This window comes from Bos indicus, chromosome 23 (assembly GCF_029378745.1).
Source record: "Bos indicus isolate NIAB-ARS_2022 breed Sahiwal x Tharparkar chromosome 23, NIAB-ARS_B.indTharparkar_mat_pri_1.0, whole genome shotgun sequence".
Taxonomy (NCBI): domain Eukaryota; kingdom Metazoa; phylum Chordata; class Mammalia; order Artiodactyla; family Bovidae; genus Bos; species Bos indicus.
The window spans coordinates 16499220-16524623 of record NC_091782.1 but is presented as its reverse complement, the minus strand read 5'-3'; the positions used below and the strand labels follow the sequence as shown (position 1 = coordinate 16524623).

The 25404-nt window shown below is 40.7% G+C and overlaps 1 protein-coding gene across 10 annotated transcripts; it reads right to left on the bottom strand.

Annotated features, from left to right (window-relative positions):
• Window positions 1-1105: 1105 nt before the first annotated feature.
• NFYA (nuclear transcription factor Y subunit alpha) lies at window positions 1106-25224 on the bottom strand. Of its 10 annotated transcripts, XM_070777946.1 has the most exons (11): window positions 24684-24991; window positions 19035-19122; window positions 17801-17948; window positions 16121-16207; window positions 13236-13382; window positions 8171-8302; window positions 7859-7964; window positions 6571-6737; window positions 5074-5247; window positions 3972-4073; window positions 1106-1703 (listed from the first exon to the last, which is right to left on the bottom strand). In XM_070777946.1, the coding sequence occupies exons 3-11, from the start codon at window positions 17873-17875 to the stop codon at window positions 1650-1652; spliced, it is 1044 nt and encodes a 347-aa protein (XP_070634047.1). In that variant the 5' UTR covers window positions 17876-17948; window positions 19035-19122; window positions 24684-24991; the 3' UTR covers window positions 1106-1649. The 10 variants fall into 10 exon arrangements, with proteins under 10 accessions (XP_070634047.1, XP_019841248.1, XP_070634049.1 ...); XM_019985689.2 differs by lacking the exons at window positions 19035-19122; window positions 24684-24991 and adding an exon at window positions 25061-25224 and having other exon boundaries at window positions 16124-16207; XM_070777948.1 differs by lacking the exons at window positions 19035-19122; window positions 24684-24991 and adding an exon at window positions 25061-25224 and having other exon boundaries at window positions 16124-16204.
• Window positions 25225-25404: the final 180 nt, after the last annotated feature.

Below are 25404 nucleotides of genomic sequence, written 5' to 3'. Positions count from 1 at the left end.
GGTGGGTTTAATTTCTTTTCCCTCTTAATACAGCTAGAGTGATATCAAAGGAAGAGCCAATCCCTAGTCTTGGTATTGAAATTGAAACCAAATGTTCTTGGAAAGAATTACAAAGTTTTCCTTGTTTCTAAAAAAAAAAAACCAAAAAACAAAAAAAACAAAACCCAAAAACTCTTCTGAAATCACCTTAGTTCTCCCAGGGTTCCACATCTAGAAAAGAAACATTTTTTTTTTCTGAGGCACAGCCTACTTTGGGGACTTCAGCCCTGCTCCTGACCCTGCAGGAATCTCTATCTCCAATCTGTACTTTACCCCCAGAACATGGATGCAAAGTGAAAGCCTTTCTGCACAAGACCTATGGAGAAAAGGGGAAACGAACGGAAACTGGTACCAAAGAATCAGCTGCCACGGGAAGAATGAGAATGTTCACTCTCTTGGGCCAGCACAAAGCACAGCAGGAGTGAAGCCAACATCCACCTCACACTCTAGCAGGCAACCTGGATTATGTCCCAGCTAGCTTGACTGAACAGTGCTTTCCAGAAGTTGTCAAGGGTCAAATCTCAGACTTCCCTTTCCATGCTTGTTAAAAGGTTATAGCATAAATGTAAATTCTTCTCTTCATTATAATGATCCATCCCAGGCATCCATCCACTGGCGAATCATGCTATATGACATCACAAGGGATATATACTACTCTTTGTCCTTCTGGACTGAAACACATACGAACCTTTCTATTCCCCAAATGCTGTCACAAAGCCTATGATTGAAAATCTCTAGTTTTGCTGTTTTGGAGTTACTGTACATGTCCTCAGTACTTCAGCACAGAAGTTGTATAATTTTGTTTTCTACTAAGGAAAGGCAGTTTCAAGGTCCAGCACCCTCAAAATCATCTTACAAGTAGCCTCAGCAAGAACTATGGTCGATATGACCTGTCACCAGACAGACAAGTAGACCACACCTTGTGAAAGCTAAGAGATCCAGCAATTTATGTTTTTAGTGCTTGAATCTTTTATCAATCTATCCCCAGAGTTAGCTTTTTCTTGGCGGGAGTCCAAAAATCCCAATCTATCATCTGGGTAGAAGAGATTCTTATTATTACCACAGATTAGATGAATTATCTCAGAATTTATTGTTTCCATATCATGAGATGGAGCTTCCTTGCCTGGAAACCATCTCTGAATAGAAAAGGTCCATCAGTCAGCTTGAGATCCCCCATTAGAGGGATGGGTACTGTTCAGAATCTGTGGGAAGTAATGGGCTGCAGCTTCCCCAGTTGCAGTTAGGTTGAGAAGGTTGCTCTCCTCTGCTCAGATGGCTGGCTGGCGTCACCAGTCAACACAAGTGCTGTGCGTGTGCTGCTGGGCTGGCATGAGTCCCTTGCATCATCCCAATCCATGAAATGTCAATGTCAGCAACAGTCTGAGATAAGTCCTGACTGAAAGGGTGAGACAAGGCTTGCAACTTCAGTTTGCCAGACATCCTTGCAATTATAATACTGAGCCACTTATTAAAAACTAAGTGGTTTCTGTCCTGTAGAAAAGGGCAGAATGTGATCGTCAGTGTCCCATCGGCGAGTTGATCATTTTCCCTGGAACAGTGGGAAACTGTGAGGAATATGGCCTTGATCAGCTCCATCACATGGCCTGGGGTTAGGACACTCGGATGATCTGTGTCATAGCTTCTTCATCGGCTTGATTTGGATCCTACAAAAGAAAGCACAGTAAAAAAGTCCTTTGCAAAAGCAACTGGGAATTCATGGCTCTCACTACTTATCACCAAGGGGAAGTACACAAACACTATGTCTGCATACTTATTCTTAGAAAAAGATTTCAAGTCTGGCCTGGCACTCCATGACAGAACACTCCAGAGTTGAAGAGTATCTCACTTTTTTAACACCTGTGCTGTGCTCTACACACTTAAGGATTAAGGATCCCTAGGTGGCTAAAAGACCTAGAGAAACCAAGTGATATTGTATATTTTTATTATTTAAATACTGAGCCCTTGGCAGGGCTGGAAAGGACATTGGATTTTATTTACTTTAATCTACTCATTTTGCAGATAAATCTGAAGCCTGGACTAGAATAAAAAAGTTAGTGACAAGCCCAGCAAGAATTAATTCTCAAATCTCTTGGCTCCGACTTAATCTTCTTTCCACTAAAGTCTGCCTGCTGCCTGCCCTTTACAAAAAACCTGCACCGTCAAGACGAAGATCAGTCCTTGGGAGTTCACTGGCAGTCCAGTGGTGGGTCTGGTGCTTTCACTGCTGTGGCTTACATTCACTCCCTGGTCGGGGAACTAAGATCCTGCAAGCCATGCAGTGCTACCATGTACACAAAAACCCACTACATAACAACCACCTTCAGTTCCTCCACACCGAGGCTCTGAAGCCTCAACTGGCATGATCCAAGAAAAAGCTGAAACATTTCTAGGGGTGGTAGGACAAAAGGCTGAGTCTTGATCAAAGAGGAAGACCAATAACCAACATTTACTGAGTTCTCACCATGCACTAAGCACTGAGATTAAAAAAGCACTATCTTATAAAGACGGACTGGACAACAGTAAAGCTGGAATGTGATGGGTCTTCAGAATAAAGCTTCTGTATGGGAGGAACAGAATAATGGGAGGAGCCTAGTCAACAAAACTTTACTGGTGCTCATTCTTGAATGGGTATTATGCTAAATACAATGGGGAACAACAATTCTTGACTCTCTACACAGCTTATAGTCTAGAGTAGACAACCACTGCACAGTTACACAAATAAAATGATTATTACTACACTCAAAAGGAAGATGTGAGAAAATAATGGAGTAGAAGAGACCTCTGGATACAGCCTCAGATTGAAACCAAGACGTAAAAGATATGGAGACAGTCATGCAAAAGGATGGCATGAAAAGCTTTACAGACAAGCTATTTTAAAGACAGAGGTTCTTGAACAGTAGAGCAAGAGCATGAAGACCGAGAAGCAGGAGGAAATAAAGCCAAAGGTGGGCGGGAGCTAGGTCCTACAGGGAGGGCCGGGCTGGCCATGGTAAGCACTTTGGATTTCAGTACGTGCAAATGGAAAAGGGCAGGCGTGCAAGGCAGCAGGCTGGTGATGTGATGTGATACATACACTAAGATGTGGAGAGTGAACTAGAGGGGGCACCAGAGGGGAAGAAGGGAGACCAGACAGCTGTTGCCTTCACTGAAGCAGAGAGGGTTAGACTAGCCTGACCGCAGTTGGGAGGGAAAAAGTAAGCTGATTCAGAGAACAGAGTTAAAACCAAGAGGACTTCAAAAGTGGACAACTCTAGCTTTAATAATTGGGTGAAGGGACGTGCGACTTATTGAGAGGAATGTCTGGTTTAGGTTTAAAAATAAAATAAAAACCAAGAGTTCTACTTTGGACACACTGACTAGAAATGCCAATAAGATACAATCAGTGAAATTAGATGTAAGAACCAGTATGGCTATAGACTAAGTTCTGGAATTACACAGCCTAGGTATGAATTTCAGTTGTACCATTTTATTAGCTATTTTACTGTAGGCAAATGACTTAACCCCTCTAAACCTCAGATTCAAATGTAAAACAGAAACTATAATTCTTACCTCATGGGGGTCAAGGCTGTTGTAAAGATTCAATGATAAAATGCTTATGAAAGTGCTTAACATAATGGCTGGCACACAGCAGTTAAGTGTTAGCTGCTGCTACTACTACACTAGGGAATAAACTTGTTCTCTGAAAATCAAAAAAAGTGAGAATTTCAAGAAGGAATTAATAGTAGTAACTGGAAAAGACAGAGGAAAAAGGCCACTGGATCAAAGACCTTAGTTCTTTTAAAAACAAAGGGACTTTAAGATACACAATGTTGCATCTAGTTTACAGACTGGTTAGACCCTAGTGTGAAAATAGCAAGAGGACACTGTGAAGGCTTCCACCCAAGAAGAGTCAAGGCAACAAAGCTAAGAATAAAAGGTATAAATCCTCTTACCTGCATATGAGGACTATCTTTTTCTTTTGGAGAGAAAAATCGTCCGCCTTCACCACGCTTCCGTGCCATGGCATGACGGTGCCGAGACTCATGCAAGTATTTCTAAAACAAGAAAAACCAAGTTACTAGCTAAAAGCAGCAGAGCTCTCCAATGCTCAAAAGTTTAGAATGGCTGTGATCAAAGCCACCAGGGGCAATTATGACCTTGTATTATGGAGAAATCTTGGAGAAAACACAAACAGCAGCTAATCGTAACTATCACAAGAATGTAAATGCCAAATGAGTAATAACTAAATAGATTCCCCAAAGATATAGCAGTGATCACCACCTACCCCCCAATACATATCCTCCCTTTTGCTTCAGTAACAAACCAAATTTTAGCTGGTACAGTCTCATTAAAGAGACGGCATTTCCTAGCCTTATTTTCAGGTTAAGTGTGGCCATGTAATTAAATTTTGGCTAATGTGATTATGGAACTTTTTGAATGTTTCCCTGAAAGAAAGTCTCCTTATTCCTTTTGCTCCTTGGCTAGAGCCCAGTGGTCATCTTGGACTACGGACAGCACACTAAGCAATCAACACAGTAAGATGGGAGGGGAATGCTCCTGAGGGTTGCCACAGCCCAGGACAACAGTCTCTGCACTTTGTGTTGGTCACTCAGTCATGTCTAACTCTTTGCAACCTCACAGACTGTAGCCCACCAGGCTCCTCAGTCTATGGAATTCTCCACGCAAGAATACTGGAGTGGGTAACCACTTTTTCCTTCTCCAGGGGATCTTCCCAACCCAGAGGTCAAACCTGGGTCTCCTGTACTGGAGGCGGATTCTTTACTGTCTGAGCCACCAGGACAGAAAGTCCACATCTGGACTTTACGGAAGATTAAAAACAACAACAACAACAATAAAATGCTATTTATGTTGTAGTTATTTTTTAAATGTTATAGTTGCAGCTCCATATAGCAATAATAAGTACCATTACAAAAGGTAACAGCTATCTTATGTCAAAGTCTGGAAGGTACTCCAGGAAACTAACCACATAAAAGGTTATTTCAAAAGTAGAACCCTGCTGTTCTCATCCTGTATCCGTCCCAGTGTTATACATACCCTTCTTTCCTTTGGAATTTTCCCTTCTGCTTCTAATTTAGCCCGAGCTTGTCTCCTCTTAAGTATACGGTGGTACTGTTTGGCATTGACATAGAGAGGCTCTTCTTCAAGCATCTCCGCCCCAGGGAGAGGGATTCTCTGGATTGCAGGCACAGAGCCAGCACCAGGTACCATCTGTGTGAAGAGCAAAATCAGAGCTTGTTAAGTAGTAACATGAAGTATGGACATGGGAAACAATTTCTTGGTCCCTGTTCTTCTGAATGCTATGACGAGTACCTTTATAGGGTACTTGTTGAATGCAGATTCCTGGAGAACATTTACACTTAAGGCCTGCATTTTAAACAAATGTTCCAGATGATTCTGTAATAGGGGGCCAAGGACCCACACTGAGAAACAATATAACCCTGTCCAGGTTTTTGTTCACGCACAGCTCCATTTTCTAAGAATGTCTGCTGCCATCTAATGGTCATGAACAGTAATCACAGGCAGTAAAAGAGCACAAGGGAACACAAAGGAAGGTAGGTTCAAATCCACCCAGTGATGCTAGCAGCGTTTAGTTACATAATTGTTAACTTACTATACAATTCAACCCACATTTTCCGGAACAAATCCGGTTCCACTACCTTCCCAATAACAACAACTTTACATGGTTACATGGTTTCTTCTAGTGGACTCCTCCACTTGTGTGTAGGTTTCTAATACTTGTTCTTTCTTAGCTTACCCATTTTAGGTACTGTTCACTGACACACTATTTTGACATATGAGTTTACAGTCAACTCTCCTTCCCCTCTTCCCAATATATTTACATCATACCTTTTTTTTGGTTTCTCTATTGACTGCTGCTAAGTCGCTTCAGTCGTGTCCGACTCTGTGTGACCCCATAGACAGCAGCCCACCAGGCTCCCCCATCCCTGGGATTCTCCAGGCAAGAACACTGGAGTGGGTTGCCATTTCGTTCTCCAATGCATGAAAGTGAAAAGTCAAAGTGAAGTCGCTCAGTCGTGTCCAACTCTTAGCGACCCCATGGATTGCAGCCCACCAGGCTCCTCCGTCCATGGGATTTTCCAGGCAAGAGTACTGGAGTGGGGTGCCACTGCCTTCTCCATTGACTACACCTTTCTAATTCTGAACGTTGTTTCACCCACTTTGGGCCGTATATTTTCTACTTCCCAAAGATTAGCAGTCTACAACTCTCTTCATTTCACTTATGAATAAGATTTCAGAAAAGTGAATGTTTACATCTGCTTTTCTTCTGCTATATCTCTAGCACGTAGAACAGTCTCTGGCACACAGTAGGTGCACAGAATGAGTTATGGTTTACTGTAATGTTTATTGTAAAAGTAGACCACTGTGTCTTAAGAATCTCAGTCTTAAGAGGTCAGGATTATACATGAGCTTCATGAGAGATTTTAAAATACAAGCTGAAGAAATTTTCAAAGACAAAGATACGTGGAAAAATAAACTACAGACAATGAAATGAAAAAGCAGTTTTCTTACCATGACCATCCCGCCTGAATTGACCACGTTGCCTGCCACTGGCAGCGTCACAGTGACCGTCCCCTGGCCGCTGCTGGTTGTGTTGGTGTTGGCTCCCGTCTGAACAATCTGTGCTCCTGCCAGACTGGCTGCGGGGATGGTGATCATGCCTGAAACAGGGACTGTAACTTTAAGAAAATAAAACATAAAACAAACAAACAAAAACAGGTATACAGAAAGAAGGGAACAAAGTTAGTCCCTCTTCTATCTGGCACACATGTATTAATCCTGGAAAAACATGGGCTTTTAGCACAAGGGGAGAAAAGGCACTCTTCCATTCTCTGCCTTGCTTGCTGTATATAATCCAAGTAATCACAAGTTTAGAGATGTTAGTAACTATATGGGTTCTAGTTCTGATAAAACTACTCATACAGAGTTGAAAAAGTTTTCAATGGGTGACCAAATATTTTGGAGGCTTCCTTTTCTGTAAGTCAGTCTGACTTCAGCTATAGCCACTGTTCTTTTATAAATGACCTGCTTCAGGATGCAGATTTTTAAAAAACTGTTTACTCTAAACTGACAATGAGTCAGACAGCTACAGGACTAAATCTTAAAATTAAACCAGGCATGCCAAGCCCCCAGACTTCAACAGCAGCACTTGAGGATGTGTCTATCATTCTCTGAGCGATCCCTGTTCTGGCTCTCTCTGGTCATAGGACAGCACACTGCCTGCACTCACTGGATTTTGTCTACTGCCAAATTTTAATCCCAAGTCAAACCTGCAGTCACAGAAGACATACCACTAACAAGGGTTCTGCACGGTATTTATTTGGTCACATTCATGTCTCGCTTACTAGACTAGAGTGTCTTTGAGAAGAAAACTGTTTTCAGTAATGTGCTACATACACAGTGGTCATATAAGTCTTCTGGAATAAATTAATAATGAAGTGGCCAGGGGGAAAAACAAAAAAAGCAGCAGTGATATATTCTCTACCACGAAAGAAACTCCGTATTTCTAATCTTCCATTTAGAGAACAGTTATTAGAAAGAATAAAAATCTTATATAATCCCTAGGGTCATAGTGGCTGCCTTTAACAGCTACTGTAGTTTTCTCCTACAGATGGAGTCAACACTGGTCACATATTGGTGACAAGGAACTAACTATCAACGGACACTTAAAGGAAATCATTTTTGTTGTTGTTTTAAAAGTACGTTGTATAGAGGTCACCACAAAATTTCTAAAGCAGTCATTTGCTCAAGATGAACAGGATGCCCCCAAAAGTCCAACAGAAATGCGGGGCATTCGTACCTTGCTGGAGAATGGTGCCATCTGCATTAACTGGCTGATAGACGATGGTTTGCCCTTCAGCAGTCTGTGCCACTTGCTGCCCCTGGACAGCAATCTGCTGCTGTGTCTGGAGGAAACAAATCATGACACAATTTAATAATTCCAAAGACACCACAAGAAAAAAGGACCACGCAGTGCTTTTTAAGAAAAAGGCATTTTTGTGATAGTTTTCTTCCCCATTTCTACTACATGTGAAATATTCTACCCAGTTGTCTGACCCTCCCAAAGCAGCTGTGCTCCTCTGTTGATGCCGTGGAGAGACAGTGGAGTTACCTGCGTCTGGCCAGCAGTGACGGCTGTCTGGGGCTGCTGGATGATGATCTGCTGGGTCTGGCCCTGCTGGCCCTGCACTTGCACGGCCTGCCCACCCTGGATCTGGATCTGTCCCGGTGGGACCAACTGTATCTGCAGAAGAGAACACCAAGATTAGCGCCCTGCTGACACTGGTCTCCATTGGTCCTGGAGTGTTAGTTACTCAAATTCATCTAGAAGGCAGGAATTGCTCTGGAGAGGAAAAAAAACACAAGTCCTGTTCTGCTCTCTTATGAATTAGAGAGAGCTTGTTTTCCATTTATGAAACTGGGGAATTTTGATCACTGTCTGGATACTGGATGATATTAAAGATGATATTGCTGGCATTGGGAATATATTTCTAAAAGCTTATTCACTTAAAAATACACCCTGAAGTATTTTTGATAGATGAAATGGTAATGTATATATTCAAAATAATCCTTGAGTCAGGGAAAATAGATGAAAATAGATTTAAACAGTAAAATACTAGTTTGTGTGTTAAAATGGGTGATGAGGATTCACCGTATCATTCTCTTTGCTTGTGTCTATGTCTGATGTTTTTTATAACAAAATATTGAAAAAAATTATTAAGTAACTTTTAAACTTTCCAGCTGGAATTCTATAAATACACACACACATAAAATCCTTAAAAGATTTTGTACAGAAAGGGGTATTATCGTATTACATACCTCTGCAGTCAACACTTAAATTTAACAAACTAAATTAGAAAATGTTGGTAAATAAACAAACAAGAAATTTCTCTGGTTATCTAGATCTATTTCTACCTATTTTGGATAGCAAGGAATACCTATTATTGGTCAATAGGGTTTCCTCTTCTATCTACTCATATTCTTTGCCCATTTTTCTATTCCACCGTAACTTTCATATCAACACATATAAAGAATTTTAAAAAATGTATTCTGGACACAAACCCCATTAAATGTTAAAAATATCTTCTCCAAATTATGTCTTCTACCTTTATTTTACCATATATTTTGACATACACCAAATTTTTAAGTTACAAAATTTTATGGGTTTTTTTTTTTTTTGGTTTTTAAGAAATTCTTCTCTACCCCACATCATAAAGAAAATATTCCTATGAACAGAATATAAGTTTCCAAGTATGCTTTTTTTATAGTTAGATCTGTAATCTATCTAGCAAGTATTTTTGATATAGTATGAGGTAGAGATCAACTTTCCTTTTTGATACCATTCTTGAACCATTTCTTCACTGAAACTTTATATTATTTTTGTTATATACCAATTTCCAATATTCCTACATCTATTTCTTGGCTCTCTACTCCCATTACTTGGCTCTCTACTCCATTGTCTATATCACGCCATGGATCTTAATCTAAGGAGAGAGCCTAGGTTTAACTGGAATTCTAAAACAGAAGGTACAATTCAAAAAAAGGTGAAGTACACTTCTAAAAGACATGGTTATTCAAAAAAACACACACTAAAGTAACCTCTAATAAAAATGGATTGAAATTTTAAGTGTTTTATGGAAGGCTATGGAATCATACCTAGAGCCATGTCATGCAACATTAACAGAAAATAATTTTTCCAAGATGGTTTGATTAGTTAACAGTGCTGCCTGGAGTGAGGAGAATAAGATAATCTTTTCAATGTCTTCTCTTAAAGGCCAAAAATCCTACAAAATCCACAGAATTTACAGCTGAAACGAACACTAGCAATCACCTGATATAAACTGCATTTTTCAAATGAGAAAACCAACAATCAAAGAACTTGGCCGAGAGCAAAAAGTCTGTCTAATGGCAGACCTGCAAATGAATTCAGGGCACTGCATTCCTGATACAGTCTTCCTAGCTCTGTATTCCACTGTTTCTATTCAACAGAGAAGACGGCATGCCAAGTGGGGGGACTGGAGAGGAGGCACTGAGAGGAAGGACAGAAATGAAATAGCAGTGTGAAATTGAGGCAAGCACGCACGCTGAAGTGTATTTAAAGACTCATACATTTATGCATGGAGAAATGTAGAAACTATTTTTAATCCTGACTACAACTCTATCTTGGCAAAAATATGCTAATAGCCTTAAAAATGACCTTACCCTTTGCCCAACCAATTCCTCCACTCCCAAAAATATTCCCCTAAGATTAAATTCAAGTGAAAAAAATAAAGCTATAAAATTCAAATACATTTATAGTAACCTTACCTATAAAAGCAAAAAGCAAAAAAACCACAAAAAATCTCTAAGTACACAGTGAAAATTACGAATTCTGATTCATCAAAATGACTATTATGAAGGAATTTAAAAATAAAAGGAAGTAAAACAAAAATACAACAATAAAACTATATGCTTGTATACAACTATGCCCAAGAGGTGTGCACAAAACTACAAGGGAATATGCGAAACTTAAAAGTTTGGTTATCAAGCATGGCTCAATTTTTTTTCAACTAGTGGCTCAGACAGTCTGCCTATAATGTGGGAGACCTGGGTTCGATCCCTGAGTGGGGAAGATCCTCTGGAGAAGGAAATGGCACCCCACTCCAGTACTCTTGCCTGGAAAATCCCATGGATGGAGGAGCCCGGTAGGCTACAGTCCATGGGGTCACAAAGAGTCAGATATGCCTGAGCAACTTCACTTCACTTCATATTACATTACTCCAGAAAAATGAAGATATTAATGAAATCACAGAAGATATAAGCAGCTTTAGAAAATTTTAGTAAAAAGTCATTAACATATATATATATATACAAACACACACTCACTGGGATCTGGCTATTAGTTATTAACACAAAGGTGATATGACTTAAGCATATACTTCTCTGTAAATTATTTCTCACTAAAAATACTTCATTATTAACCCTTCCCCCAAAGTCAACAGTTCATCCTTTTTAACAAGGACATAATGTGTGCTGAGTCACTTCAGTCGTATCCGACTCTTTGTGACCCTATGGACTGTAGCCCACCAGGCTCCTCTGTCCGTGAGATTCTCCAGGCAAAAACACTGGGGTGGATAGCTATTCCCTTCTCCAGGGGATCTTCCCAACCCAGGGACTGAACCCGAGTCTACTGTGCCTCCTGTATCGCAGGCAGATTCTTGACCACTGAGCCACCGAGGAAGTTCAAGGACATAATACACCATATGAATACAGTATGATGTACTCAATCGATTCTTTACCAACAGACACTCAGGCTACAATTTTTTTTTTGCTAGTATAATGCTGCAATAAATGTCTCTGTATATTTCTTCCTACATATTTATATTTTCTTCCTACAGAATAGATTCTCCTAAGTGGGACAGGTACATCAAAAGGCTTAAATATTCAAGCGCGAGATACCTTCCAAAAGGACTTTACAATTCGAAAATCAACAAAAATAATGTACTTCATTTTCTTTACACCCATTCTAGCACTGGATATAATCAGTGTTTTAAATTTCTGCCAATGAGATAAAAATGCCTGTAATTTTACTTTTGTTTTCTGTTTCTGAATCAGTCTTTCCAGTGAATTTACCTAACTACTTTACATGTCTGTTTAAAGAATCAGCTTTTACTTAGTTTTTACATTTTTGTTTTCTACTTCATTAATTTTAACCTATCTTTTGCTCATTTTCTTCTTGTCCTAACTTCCTAAAAAAAAAAAAAAAAATTATTATTTATTTCCAGTTCTTTTAAAATATTCAAGGTTATAAATTTTGCTGTAAGTATAGCTTGAGGTGTATGTGATAGGCTTAGACTGAAATATTTTCATCACTTGGCTAGATAAGTTATAAATAACATGGAAGGAAATGAAAAGGATAATATTTCTGACCCAAAACAACAATCTCCAAAGCAGACTATACATTTCCCCCCTCAGTGCCCAGAAGAGCCAACAAAGAACACATTGATGATGACTTTTATTAAACTAGATACTCTTTTTGTAAGTGCTTCCCAGATGGCACTAGTAAAGGTCCTGACTGCCAATGCAGAAGATATAAGAGATGTGGGTTTGATCCCGGGTTGGGAAGATGCCCTAGAGGAGGGCATGGCAACCTGAAATGGAACAGGACTCCATAGTCCTTGCCCCTACCCATGTCCTCTGCCTGCCTGTTGTCTGTGGAAAACTTGAGTCAAACAGTAAGTTTAAACAGAGAAGTGAGAAATGAGGAAACAAAGGAAAACAGTCAAAGGAGACTAATAATAGCAATGTAGTCATTAAGCATAGTCAAGGACCTTTTGTTCTTTCTCAAGGTCTACAGGTAATATTCTGAGCTATATCCTGTGAGCTGTCTTATAGACAATAAAACACCAGGTGGAGAAGTTAACTACATGATGACCAGACTGTAACCAGGATATGAGCTGCCACAATTCTAAGAATTGGCCACAAAGAAATGGGAACAAAGACCCTGGAGCTGAAGATTAACTACACCTAAAACAACGAAGATGATGGTGGTTGGGCCACTGAAGAGCAATCTGAAGATGACTGTCAGAGCTGACTGTGCTGTTCCTGCATGTAGACCCCTCCTGTTTATAAAAGCTCTTGCCTCACTGGTTGCCACTGGCAGGGAGGTGGGGAGAAAGTCGGACTTTGGACAGATGTCCACCACCCTTCCCCTCCCTGGTTGCCAGCATCTGAAACAAAGCAAACTTCCCTGTGTCCCTTCCAGCAACCTGGCCTGTTTACTGGCTTTTGAGTAGTGAGCAGCCAGACCCTCCATACTCTTTTGGTAACAAACCCACCCCAGTACTGATGCCTGGAGAAACCCATGGACAGAGGAGTCTGGGGGGCTACAGTCCTTAGGGTTGCAGAGCTGGACTTGACTGAAATGACTTAGCAAGCTCTCTTTTTATATTACCTACATTGATTCAAGATCATGTCTAATACTTAGTCCTTACCAGAAACGTCCTATTTCTCCATGGCTGTGCTTTCTATTACTGACACTACAAAGGTGGGAAACTGACTAAATGCAACTAAATGCAAAAGGAAGGTTAAGAAGCAATTAAATACAATATCAATTTTCAATTTGTAACAACTTATTTCTTAAAACTTCTATCCTGATATTCTAAAATTCTTTTTTTTTGTTTTTTAATACCACTCACCTGCTGCAAACCCTGTGTCCCAGATACAGGTACTTGCATGATGGTTTGACCTTGTCCACCAGGAACAGCCTGGACCATGATGGGTTGGCCAGTTGATGTGATTAACTGACCTCCACTGACCTGTACCATTAATGGCTGCCCCTGGACCTAGAATAAAGTAAAATAAGAACAATGAAATAACATAAGACACAAAATGATTTTTACCTAAAGACAATCACTGCAACTACTCTGCTGTCTTTCTAGAGGAGGAAAAAGTAGGAGAGACACTAAGAAAATAATTTCAGGTCCTCATCCTCAAGCAGTCTTCTTCAAAAATACAGTATCTGTAACTAAGTGCCAAGCTGAATACTTAAAAGTCAGATAAAATGGGGTATAAGCAGAGTCTTTGGGAAGTCTCAATAGATACAAAGTGTTTATCATCAACTATAGGCTAAACTCATGAGAAGTATTTAATCAAATCATCAAGACTATTTGCCTTTTTAGTCCAATATCCAGGAATAGTCTCAGGTGAAGACTGGAGAGTAGGCAATGAAAGGGAGGGCTGATGGTGGTTGGACTGCAAATTCTTAGTAATTTGGAAGGAGTAAATCAAACTGTACCTGGCAATGACTTCAGGTGAGGTATCAAGCAGCTCCAAAAGCTTATATAGAATACCCTTCCTCCTTACAGTTTCTCAAGCACAAATGAAACACATACCTTTTACCCTCTACCTCACCACTGATAATTCTTGTCCTGTGGTTGTTTAAGGAGCCTACTAGTATAAATGCCTAGAAATATATTGGTCAATTTACAATTTTTGCGGCGGGACTGCTCACACTGGACCCTGCAGTATCTGCATAGTTCTTTTAGCTTTAAAAAGCATGAAAATTATACAGATTTTCAACAGTACCAAAAAACTCTCAACTTTCAATCTCTAATGAGTAAATGGATCATTCTAAAACCCAGGGCACTGAAAGTGCTGTAACATCTTGAGTCCCAATATAAAAATGTCTAGCTATCTGAATGCATTCTGAAAGTCAAAACCCAACCACTTTAGATGTGAATTGAAATGTTCAACAGAATCGCTGAAAATCCAAAACTTTCAGATTCTATCTTTGTTTTGAGGAACTATTTGTAACAGATCAAAATAAAATTTGTATATCTGAAATAATCATTCTCAATGTCAGTGAAAGTGTGTTCAAATAACAGTAATTAGTTAAAAGATCAATCTGTCCTAGATTAGTAGATTAGATATTAAGCCCTCCCCACCCCTATGAGCGTATTGGAATCTTTAGGAACATTCAAATTCTGTGTTTTGTTAAACTGCTCCTTGACAAATTCCACTTTACTTTTTAAAGACTTTACAATCTGATTCTCCTCTGCTTTTCTCCCCTCACTTCCCCATCCCAAATCAAATTCCCTTTGCTATACTAATGCTTCTACATGCTCTATTAGGAAAGATTTTTAAAAATATTTATTGCATAACTAACTGAAAGAAGTATTTAAAGTTCTCCACAAATAATCAGAGCCCTAGAGGAAAGGTTTCCATTATCTCCATAAAGTGCTTCCATTTCTTTAAAATCTGCATAAGAAGGAAACAAGTTTTAAGGCAATTATTTTGTAATCTTCTGGCTATCCATCATCTTCACTTTTCCCTTCACTGACAGGCTACATATGCACATGATGAACCATGTGAGACTCCAAGGAACCTGCTGTTCTTACAACATATGATGACACAAGGATACATGCATCAGACAAGAAGCCATACAGTTAGGAGCATGTCACATTCCCATGCCACAAGTGGTTAACGACAATACTGTTTCATGTATCAATAAGATGAAGCAAGCATGAAAAACATGAGTATCAAGCTGCTGAACTCTGAGATTTGAATAGTTTGGGAATACCTACAAACTCAGCTTATTTCAGCTTAATTTATGTTTAGAATTGGCTGTATATCATCAAACATTAAGAGTGGCAGGCGTGGGAGTAGGGCTGAAAGGGTAAAGTGAAATGACTACAAAAGGGAGTTCACTGCAGGATGCTTGCTAAGCAGCACTAACAGTAAAGTGAGATGCCAGTTCTACATTCTAGGTCCTACTCATTTCCATTCAGAGGAGGAAAAAAGGCAGGCTACTTGAACTTTGCCATGTTCTCAAAAATATGGTCATTTTAGTTAAAGTAACCTAATAAATACAGAAAAGAGTTTTGCTTCTTCTGTTTACATAGAACTGGCCCAAATTTAATCCCAATTTAGGTATTTAACTTGGTCATACATAATGTTAAGAAACTGCATTGTTTAAGCAGGAATTCTTACAGTGGCTATAATACCTAAGATTTACAGACAGCGTATCTCTCTTTTGTCCAACCAAGAGCTATGGGGCAATCTCTGCAGATCCAATAATAAGGTCACGACTTCCCCAAGAAAAGTAGAGAGGATAGCAGAGATTAACAAGATTCAGTGATTAGATCAATCTTGTCAAATGCAATCATTATTTTATATCTGAGTTGTCCTTTTAACAATGCACAATCTAGCCTAGTAAAATGTATACATTTTCTTCTCTATTATGGTAATACAAAGAAAATTTACCATGCAATCTTATTAGAGAATCTGAGCTCTAAATCAGTTCTAATGCCACTTGTAAGAATTTCTTCACTGATTTGTTCTCAGGTATCCCCCCAAAACATACTAGCCAGATGGCACTTTTCAGAAAACTGATACAGCGTCACTACATGATTTAGCACAACACATTAGGATACTGGCATCTTATAAGCCTCAAGGACAAGTTAGCAGCATCAAAGTCATGCAACTGGCTTTGCCGTCCCTCCGTGAGATCCGACGACAAACAGCACCAGACACGAGGAGAGAAGTCCATGCAGTGCTTACAGAGAGTCAGAGAGAGCACCACTACCTGCAGGGTCTGGACTTGCTGGCCTGAGGCGGATGCCACCTGGGCCTCAGTCTGCAACTGGACAGCAGTGACACCACCCTGCTGCTGAGAACAGGAACAGGAAGAGCTTGAAATGTGTCAGGAAGGAAATGTATAGTTCAAGACATGAGATCACCTTACCTCTTGTGGGAGAGGAAGGGTCTTCTTTCAATAGCCCCACCCTACACAGGACTTTCAAACTGGAGACTCCCTATACTGAAGCTTTTTGTTGAAGGTAACAGATTACAGACTTCTGTCTTATAAATTACAGATTACAGTCTTCTGTCTCCAGAGCAGAACTCAAATACACTTCCATGACTCAAAAACATCGATGTACCTGACATTATTAACAAAAAATTTTTAATGCAGTCCTTCCCTCCAAAATTAAGCATTTGATCCTTTTGCATGCAGTTATTTTAACGTTCTTTTTATTTCCTCAAATGAGTTCACAAGAACAAAATAGTTCATCCGGTTTTAGCAGCCTAGAAGCTACAATGAAGAACTTCTGGAACTTGAATGCAATCACCAGAAAGGAAGAATAAAGCAATCACTATGAGACAAAAACATCTTCATGAGGTCACTGCTCTCATGTCCCCAAACTAGGATTACTCCTACTCAGTTGGACTACCTTAGAAGCAATGTATTCATAGACTCAACTTAATTTTTATTACCCCTAGTAGTAACTTCAGACAGACCAAGAATTCACTCACTAGGGCACTGGTATGAATGAATGGAGGGTTCTCTGTGGAATCTCCCTTTCTATCAAGGCAGCTGAAAGAAGCTGTAGTTTTGTGGAAGGAAAAGCCAGCAAAGGAATTTTGACAATTAATCTCTTTTAATAAAAAGTAGCTCCTTCCTTTGGTCATTAGATAGAACAACTCACCATCAAAACCACCACTGCCCACCTACTCCCTCCCCCCGACTAATGACTTTTCTATATTATCTAGGTCCCATTTTGGAAACAAAACATTTCCAATTTTGGCCTACAGGCCAAATCAATGCACAATCAATTTATTTTCTTCTAGGGAGAAAAAACAAGAGAAGTTTTCCTAAAACAAACCCAGGTATATATAATCAGAAAATGTAATCTGTGTATAAATTCAAGAAAGCAACCTATCTGAATTAGGAATAAAGCAGCAGCAGAAATCCTTTCTAATATGTGCTTATCCTTAAGTGTGGATACCTATTATCCTCATACTGAACTAAAAGTTTTCAAAATAAACACTGTGATGGATCAAATTAAATACTGCATTTCTTAGAAGCTATCTTGGTTTGTCTATCTGGTAAGGCCAAAGCCTTACCAGACCACAAGTTGGCTTAATCAATAAGAGAAACAACCAAATTTAATCCAGGAAAACAAAACCACCCTTCAAAGCTCCATCTGAAAACAGACTAAGTATTTTTGATTTCTACTAAGATAAAAGGGGGCAGTTTATTAAACCGGGAACCCATGACATCAAATTCTAAGTAGTTATGGACTGGATAGACTTCTGAACAGAGAAAATCAGAGAAATATCAATAAATCCAATCTTCAAAAAGTACTTCAGCACAAATCACCAGACCCACTAGAAGATCCGATGCCTCTCAAATCTAGAACTGAGAAGTGTTATCATCACCTCCATTGCTGTCATTTTGTTTAAAGCAGTTTTACTTCCATACCTGCTGCTGAATCTGTCCAGCCTGTACAACAATCTGCTCTGCTGAACTGTTGCTGTTTGCTGCATACTGTTCCATGGCCCCTCCAAATCAGAGTCCTGTCCACAGTCAGCGTCACTCTGGAGACCCTAGAGGACTGCCAGATGCACTCCTATTAGAGAGGGAAGAAAAGAAAGTAGAGTGAGAGTGTTAGTTAAGGTCTCCGAGATATTCCATCGTTAATATGCATTAACATATTAACATTTAATATGTTAAATAGCATCTTGATAATGCTATTTAACATATTTAAAAATGCTTAGTCATTACTCATCAGCAACTTTCCCTTTCAGTACTACTAGAGCAACACTTGCACCTTAGAAATTCTCATTAAGCTACAGTATCACTTTCTTACAAGGCCCATTTAACACAGACTTCAGGCCTGCACATGTACTTTAGAGAACTGTGCTTTTAATTTGTAACACATTTGTACTACATGTGATATGCAATCTAAAATTTTAGAATTTATTAGTTAGTTCGTAATTACCCAGATCTGAAGTCCAACAGATTGCTTATCAGTGTTAAGTAAGAAAGACACAGAGAAGGTTTAGGAGTTTGGGCTTTAATCCAGAGCAATAAATAAAAAGGAATTATAGAAATGGCATAAATGCTATTTGCAGATTAAAGAAAAAAATTTTACGTATCAAGGGTATTATTTTCTCTGAAAAGAATCTACGTTTTCCTCAGCCATGAATCTGAATGCCTGATAATACCCCACCCTTTGTTACTTTTAACTTTTTTTAATGAAAATTTTCAAATATATACCCCAAATAGTGAGAACACTATAATGTTCCACCTACTCCCCATAGCAATCACCCAGCTTCAACAATTTTCAACCCATGGTCAATCTTATTTCACATATATCTCATCTATTTTTCCACCCACCCTCCCTCTGCATTGCTGTTGTTCAGTCGTCAAGTTGAGAGTCTGACTCTTCGTGACCCCATGGACTGCAATATTTTGAAGCAAATCCCAGACACCTTATTACTTCATAGCTCCATAAATACTTCAGCATCTGCCTCCAAAGAGTAAGGATTCTTTTGTCTTTATCATTTTATCACAATGATACTGTGTCTCTACAATTACTTCAAACATTAAAAATTTTGTAAAAAAAAAGCAAGAGAATTCCGCCCCATTCCCCGCCCCCCCCCCCCCAACCAAAAAAAAAAAAAAAAAAAAAATCTACATCTGCTTCACTGACCACGCTAGAGTCTTTGTTTGGATCACAACTGTGGAATATTCTTAATGAGACAGGAATACCAGACCACATTACCTGTCTTCTGAGAAACCTGTATGCAGGACAAGAAGCAACAGTTAGAACTGGACATGGAAAAATGGACTGGTTCAAAATTGGGAAAGGAGTATGTCAAGGCTGTGTATTGTCACCCTGCTTCTTTAACTTATATACAGAGTACATATCATGTGAAATGCCTGACTGGCTAAAGAACAAGCTGGAATCAAGACTGCCGGGAGAAATATCGACAATCTCCAATATGCCCATGATACCACTTTAATGGCAGAAAGTGAATAGGATCTAAAGAGCCTCTTGATGAAGGTGAAAGAGGAGAGTGAAAAAGCTGGCTTAAAGCTCAACATTCAAAACACGAAGATCATGGCATCTGGTCCTATCACTTCATGACAAACAGACCGGGAAAATGTGGAGACAGTGTCATGTTTCATTTTCTTGGGCTCCATAATCATTGTGGACGGTGACTGCAGCCACAAAATTGAGACAGTGGCTCCTGGGAATAACAGCTATGACAAACCGAGACAGTGAATTAAAAAGCAGAGACATCACTTTGCCAACAAAGGTCCATATAAGCCAGCTTTGGGTTTTCCAGCAGTCATGTATTGATATGAGAGTTGGACCATAAGGAAGGCTGAACACTGAAGAATTGACGCTTTTGAACTGTGGTGTTGGAGAAAACTCTTGAGAGTCCCTTGGACTGCAAAGAGATCCAAACAGTCAATCCTTAAGGAAGTCAACCCTGAATATTCATTGGAAGGACTGGTGCTAAAGCTGAAGCTCCAATACTTTGGCCACCTGATATGAAGAAATGACTCGCTGGAAAAGACTGATGCTGGGAAAGACTGAGGGCAAGAGGTGGCAATAGACGATGAGATGGTTGGATGGCATCACTGATTCAATGGACAGGAGCTGAGCAAACTCAGGAAAATAGTGAAGGTCAAGAAAGCCTGGCGTGCTGCAGTTCATGGAGTCACAGAGTTGGAAATGACTTAGCGACTGAATAACAGCAACAAATATCATTAAATATGCAGTCAAGGCCCACATTTACTCTTCTCATACACTTTAACAGCTGAAAGCTCCTTTTTGAAATAAGGACACGATTAAATAAACTGAAGTAATAATGAGAACCCTGAATAAAGGCTTGATTTAAAAACTTTAAATCTTCTCCCAAACTTTTCTCCAGGCCTCCATAAATTCTAAAATTTGAGTGACAGTTACACTTGAGTTACATTGAATTACATGAGCTGCACATCATAGCAGCAAAGCAATGTACCTCTCCCCACAAATCCACACATGGTGGATGAGATGAATTACCCACCATGATTGTTAAGTGGCTCAGTATTTGTGAACGCCCAAATACTTAGGAAGAAGTGCACTGATGGGTGAAGTTAAGTTTAAACATAGATATATACAGATACCTCTCTAAAAAGGCAAGTACAGTACATTAAGAGCAGATTCTAGATGACGGGCACACAGGTGTTTATTATAAAACTCAACTTCACTGTATATCTAAAACATTTTATACTAAATGTTGGGAGGAAAACCTAATAAAACTCAATCAAGTCTATTACTTATAACAAATCGGTACAGAGTATAAAGAGTGTAAGAGCCGTGAGTGAGTGGCAGGGTGACCATGCCACTGAGCCCCACAGTATATATGGCCATGTGGTTCTTCATCTCACCACCCCTGCTCTAATGGAATGCTCACCAAACACGCATCTAGCTTTAATTTGGATTCATATACAGTAGCCAACAGGGAGCAGATATGATCAGTAACACAAATAAACCTAACAGTTAATTCTCACTGCATATGGACAAATCGGCCTTCTGGTTTTTATATGTCTCTTCTAAACTGGTTGACTGAGTTGGCTCCTCAGAGATTCTGGAAACAGAACAGAAAACCAGAATTTCAGCCAGATTAAGTGGCTTTTCCAGGGAAGTGAATGGTCTTTCCTAAATTCTATCTTGTCTCTAACTGCAATATACACAATGCATTTATGTTTCTAAACTAATAAAATTAAAAATTAAAGGTCATGAGTAGTGTGATTTCATTTATATGAAACCCTGAGATGGTAACAGTAATCCAGAGACGGAAGGCAGATCAGTAGTTTCCTGGAAATGGAAAAGGTGGAAGAGGGAAGTTGACTGGGATAGAGAATGTGGAACTTTCTGGGGTGATAAAATGTTTTATATTTTCATTATGGTGGTGGTTGCATTTGTGTATAAATTTATCAAAATCCATCAAAACGTACACTTAAAATGATTATCCTTTATGTCTAAACTATATCTCAAAAGAGTTGATTAATAAAATAAGGATCAGGAAGCAATGTCCTCTGTATTTTAACAACCCACTCCACCTTCAGTCCCCTTCCTGTGTGAGATTTTTTCCCTTGACCCCTAATTTCCAGAAATTTACATCATACTGGAAGTGCAAAGAAATGATTGATAAAATGTCATGCAGGTTTTCTTTTTAACTAGTTTATCCTCATAATACAAATGCTACAACTTAAAAACATTTAAATCCACTATACTTTGATGGGTCAAAACAGAAGGGGTTTCAAGCTTAACAGCAATTTCTTGTCATATATTAATGAGGGAGTGATTCAGCTTGGAGCATGATATTTAGACTGCCAATGGTGAAGAACGGTCGCCACCAGCTTCTGTGAAGCCATATGTTCCCATTATTGTGGGCTTCAGTTAGCAGAACTGCAATATAACTGACATCGTCTTTCCTGAAGTGCTTTTCTGCCCACATTCTGACAGAATTAAGTCAGCCGGATTTAGTCTGTCTAGTTCTTGCTCCTAATTCAAAGTTTGAATGTCTTTTCCTCAAAGACAGAAAGAACATACGTTTATTCTGGTTAGCAAGAAAATCTCTTCCTCCTCACTTCAAGGTACAGAACCTGAAACGCAGCGAACTACTTAGAAATCCATTTGTTTTGGACCAACACACATTTTAACTCAACCAGAAACTCAATCTTAATAAACAAGTGAAAAATCCTGCAGAATTATCATATTTGATCATCACTACCAGGCAAAGACTGGAAGAGCAGTTTTTAAACTTTTTGACAGCTCACAGTAAGAAACACATTTTCTATCACAAATGCACTTAGAACATACTTTAAAAAAGTAACTAAAAGTTTCATGACTGATCTTTGTAAGTATAACTTAAGATGAATGGTGGTATTCTCTATTCTACTATAAAAAATTACCAGCATTGGTCCACTAAATTGACTTCACAACAAACAGGTCCTGATCTATGTTTGATAGAAGACTAGAGAACAAAGAGCTATCTGGTATCCCCATCATCCAAAAGGTTTCTGGATTGCAGTTCCGAATTTGCGTAATCTCCACTAATGATGGACCACCTGTCAAACACTGTCTTGAAGGTTTTAGAAATAAAAGGAAAACTATATGTTTTTAACTTCAGATAGTCTTTAAATTTAGTAAAGGAGTAAAAATCTGTACGCAATCCCTAAAGGAAAAAAACGAACAAAAGAATTTAAAGGACAGAAATTGGGGACAGACATGAAGTCTTTAAAAAAATGTGGCATCAGACCTGGTCTTAAGCACAAGTACGATCTACACGTGACCAAGTGGAAGGAAATGGAGTGCTCCAAATGAAGACATACCATAAAAACAAAGAGAAAAATTTCCACATATAAAACAGCAGGCTAAAAGGCCACATGTCAAGAGAAGCTAAAGGTCAGATTACTGTACTCAAAATTCCAGGCAAGGAAGTTCTTTTACAAATAAGTAGGGTTTCTAGAGGGGTTTAGCAATAATATGACCAGACAATAACTGTCTATTAGAAAGAAGTCTAGCAAAAATGTTTGCTGGTTTTAAAGTGACACATACTACCATTTTTAAGTCCCAAGGTATTTATCCTCTCCAAAGGCAAATGTAAACGTTCTAAAAAAAATATCTAAATCATAGTGCCCCATCTATCAGATATTTTACAAATCAATTTTTTAAATGAGTTCAACAATAAAAAATTCATGGCAAAAAATGAAAACAAAAGTGTCCCCAATTTTTTAGTAGTGGAAAAAGCACTAAAGTAGCTTTCTGAAACTTACCAGTTATATGACTTCAGTAAATGTGATTATAAAAATAGGCATCATATACTAAAGGCTGACTGTATGTAACAAGGACTGCCGTACTGTGCTTCACCTGAGTAAAAAATTTTAAAGTCCTAGGAGAAAAATCTCCCTTCCTCCCCCCCAAAGTCAGTTGTTATTGTGGAGCAGAATCTCATAGGCCAGTAACTTATTTTTCCAAACTTGGGGGGAAAAAAAAAGTGCTTCTAGACTTCTTCTGAAATCTCCACAAAATAACTGCTTCCGAAAAATCCCTTAGCAAAATATACAAGTGGTTTTACCAACTGCGTTTCCCAACCTACTGAACTGTCACAAATGCCCACTGCCCTATACTTTCTTCTTCCCCCGAACACACAGCAAAGTTTGGCGCCTCAGCACATGCTCTTCTCTTTGTGAGCAATGCTCTTCCGTTCTTTCCTCCCCAAAGAAATCCCATTATCCTTCAAGGCCAATTAAAAGTGTAGCAATGCTGGCCTTCCACCGAGGCTGTCGTTAGCTCACACATCACAGAATTGAACTTGGCCCCGTTACAGCACTAACCCTGACAGATGAATCACCTGTTCACCTGTCAATCTCCACCAGGCTGGGAAGGTTCTCATCGACCGCTAATCACTCTCCCCGCGGCAGATGGACGCCTGGTTTATACAAACTGTTCGATACTTGGCTGTCAAAGGAGATTTCCTCTCACCCTAATGAAAACCCCAGAAGACTGTTAAGTTTCTATAAATACCCAAGAAAACGTCAACATACTGGGAAAAAAAACAAACCAAGAGATGGCTGTGAACCAAGCTAACGAGTGAAGTCTGACATGTTCGAAATGACACAGAAAGGTGAAAGGAAAAGAAACTGTACATTCCTACAGAATCCACGAGATGAGCAACAACAGATAAGACTAATGAAAGCAAATTGTGCAGCCTCGGGGGAAAGGAATGCACAGAGCTCGCAATCTTCTAAGAGCGAGGTTCCAGGCACCGAAAGGACAGGGGCTTACAGCCCGGGCAAGGAAGGGACACCGCCTGGATAGGCTCCAGGACGGAGGTGTGCGGTTCTGCCCGGCGATCGGGGCGGGGAAGAGAGGAAATGACGAGCCAAAAGGGGGTGGTAACGGCGTCGGGACCGGAGACCCGGGAGTGCGCTAGGAGGAGGGGCACAGCGGGGTCCGAGGAGGGGGCGCACTAACGTACCCCTTCCCCGCCCCCCACCCCTCCGGCAGAGGGACGGCGGGGGCGGGCCCGCAGAGTGCCGAGGCGGGGGCGGACCGGTCCCCTCTCCGCGCTGCACGCGGGGCCCGGTGGCCACGGCGCACGTCTTCCCCGGTCCTCCTTCCCCACCTAGGAGGGTTGCAGACAGGACAGACCCGCTCACGGAGGGGAGGGGTACGCGGGCCCCGCGGGGGGAAGACTTCCCGTCCCGGGGGCCGCCGCGTGTTGAGTGCAAGGGCAGGTTTAAGTTGTGAGGCCAGAAAGACCAGGAGGAAACTGCCTAGGCCCGAGTGGGTGTATACCTGAACGTAGGGGCCTTGTGGCAGGTAAACCCCACACCCCCTGGTCTGGGGCCCGAGAAACTGGGCCAAAGGGTCGGGGAGAACAGCGACGCATCCCCAACTGGCCCTGGCACCCTGCGCGGGTCTGGGTCCCGAGATGCCTGCTCCCGAGGGCGCCATCCCTTCGCGGGGCGGCCCCCTGCAGGCCTCGGTGGGGAGTGCCCCGGAGAGCTTCGCAGGCTCTGGTCCGGGGCAGCAGGTCACCCCGCTCGGCTAGACTCAGCTCGACTCCCGGGGCTCGACAGGCGCCTGGGCCTCTCCTGAGTGGTCAGCAAGACCCGCCAATCGGGGCGCTGGGGCCGGCTCTGGGCCGCTGGATATTGGCTCCTCACACTCACCGTGCCTCGCTCCCCCGGTTCGCTGCCCGCGCTGATTGGCTCCAGTACCGGACCCCGAAACCCAATCAGAGGCTCCAGCCGCCGCTGCCGCCGCCACTGCCGCTGCCTCGCAAAATGGCGAAGTCGAACAAAGGGGAATCGGGCCTCCCTCCAACTGCCTCCGCGCAGGCGCCTCTTAGGCCACGCCCCCTACCCCGAGCTTTGGGGACGCCCCACCACCGCAGAAGCAGCACTGCGCAGGCGTGTGCCTTAGCCACGCCCACTTTCCTGATTGGCTCCCATCCGGCCAAAGGAATACGCAGGCGCCTTCCAGGCGCGCCAGACCCTTCCACTCAAACGCCGCC

Excerpts from the sequence above, each read along its gene's own strand:
- NFYA (XM_019985685.2), bottom strand. The coding sequence starts at position 17,875 with ATGGAACAGTATGCAGCAAACAGCAACAGTTCAGCAGAGCAGATTGTT. Across the intron at positions 8,303-13,235 it reads GGACACAGGGTTTGCAGCAG|ATACAGTTGGTCCCACCGGG; the intron begins GTGAGTGGTATT and ends TCTCTTCTGCAG. Across the intron at positions 4,074-5,073 it reads AAATTCCAAAGGAAAGAAGG|AAATACTTGCATGAGTCTCG; the intron begins GTATGTATAACA and ends TTCTTGTTTTAG.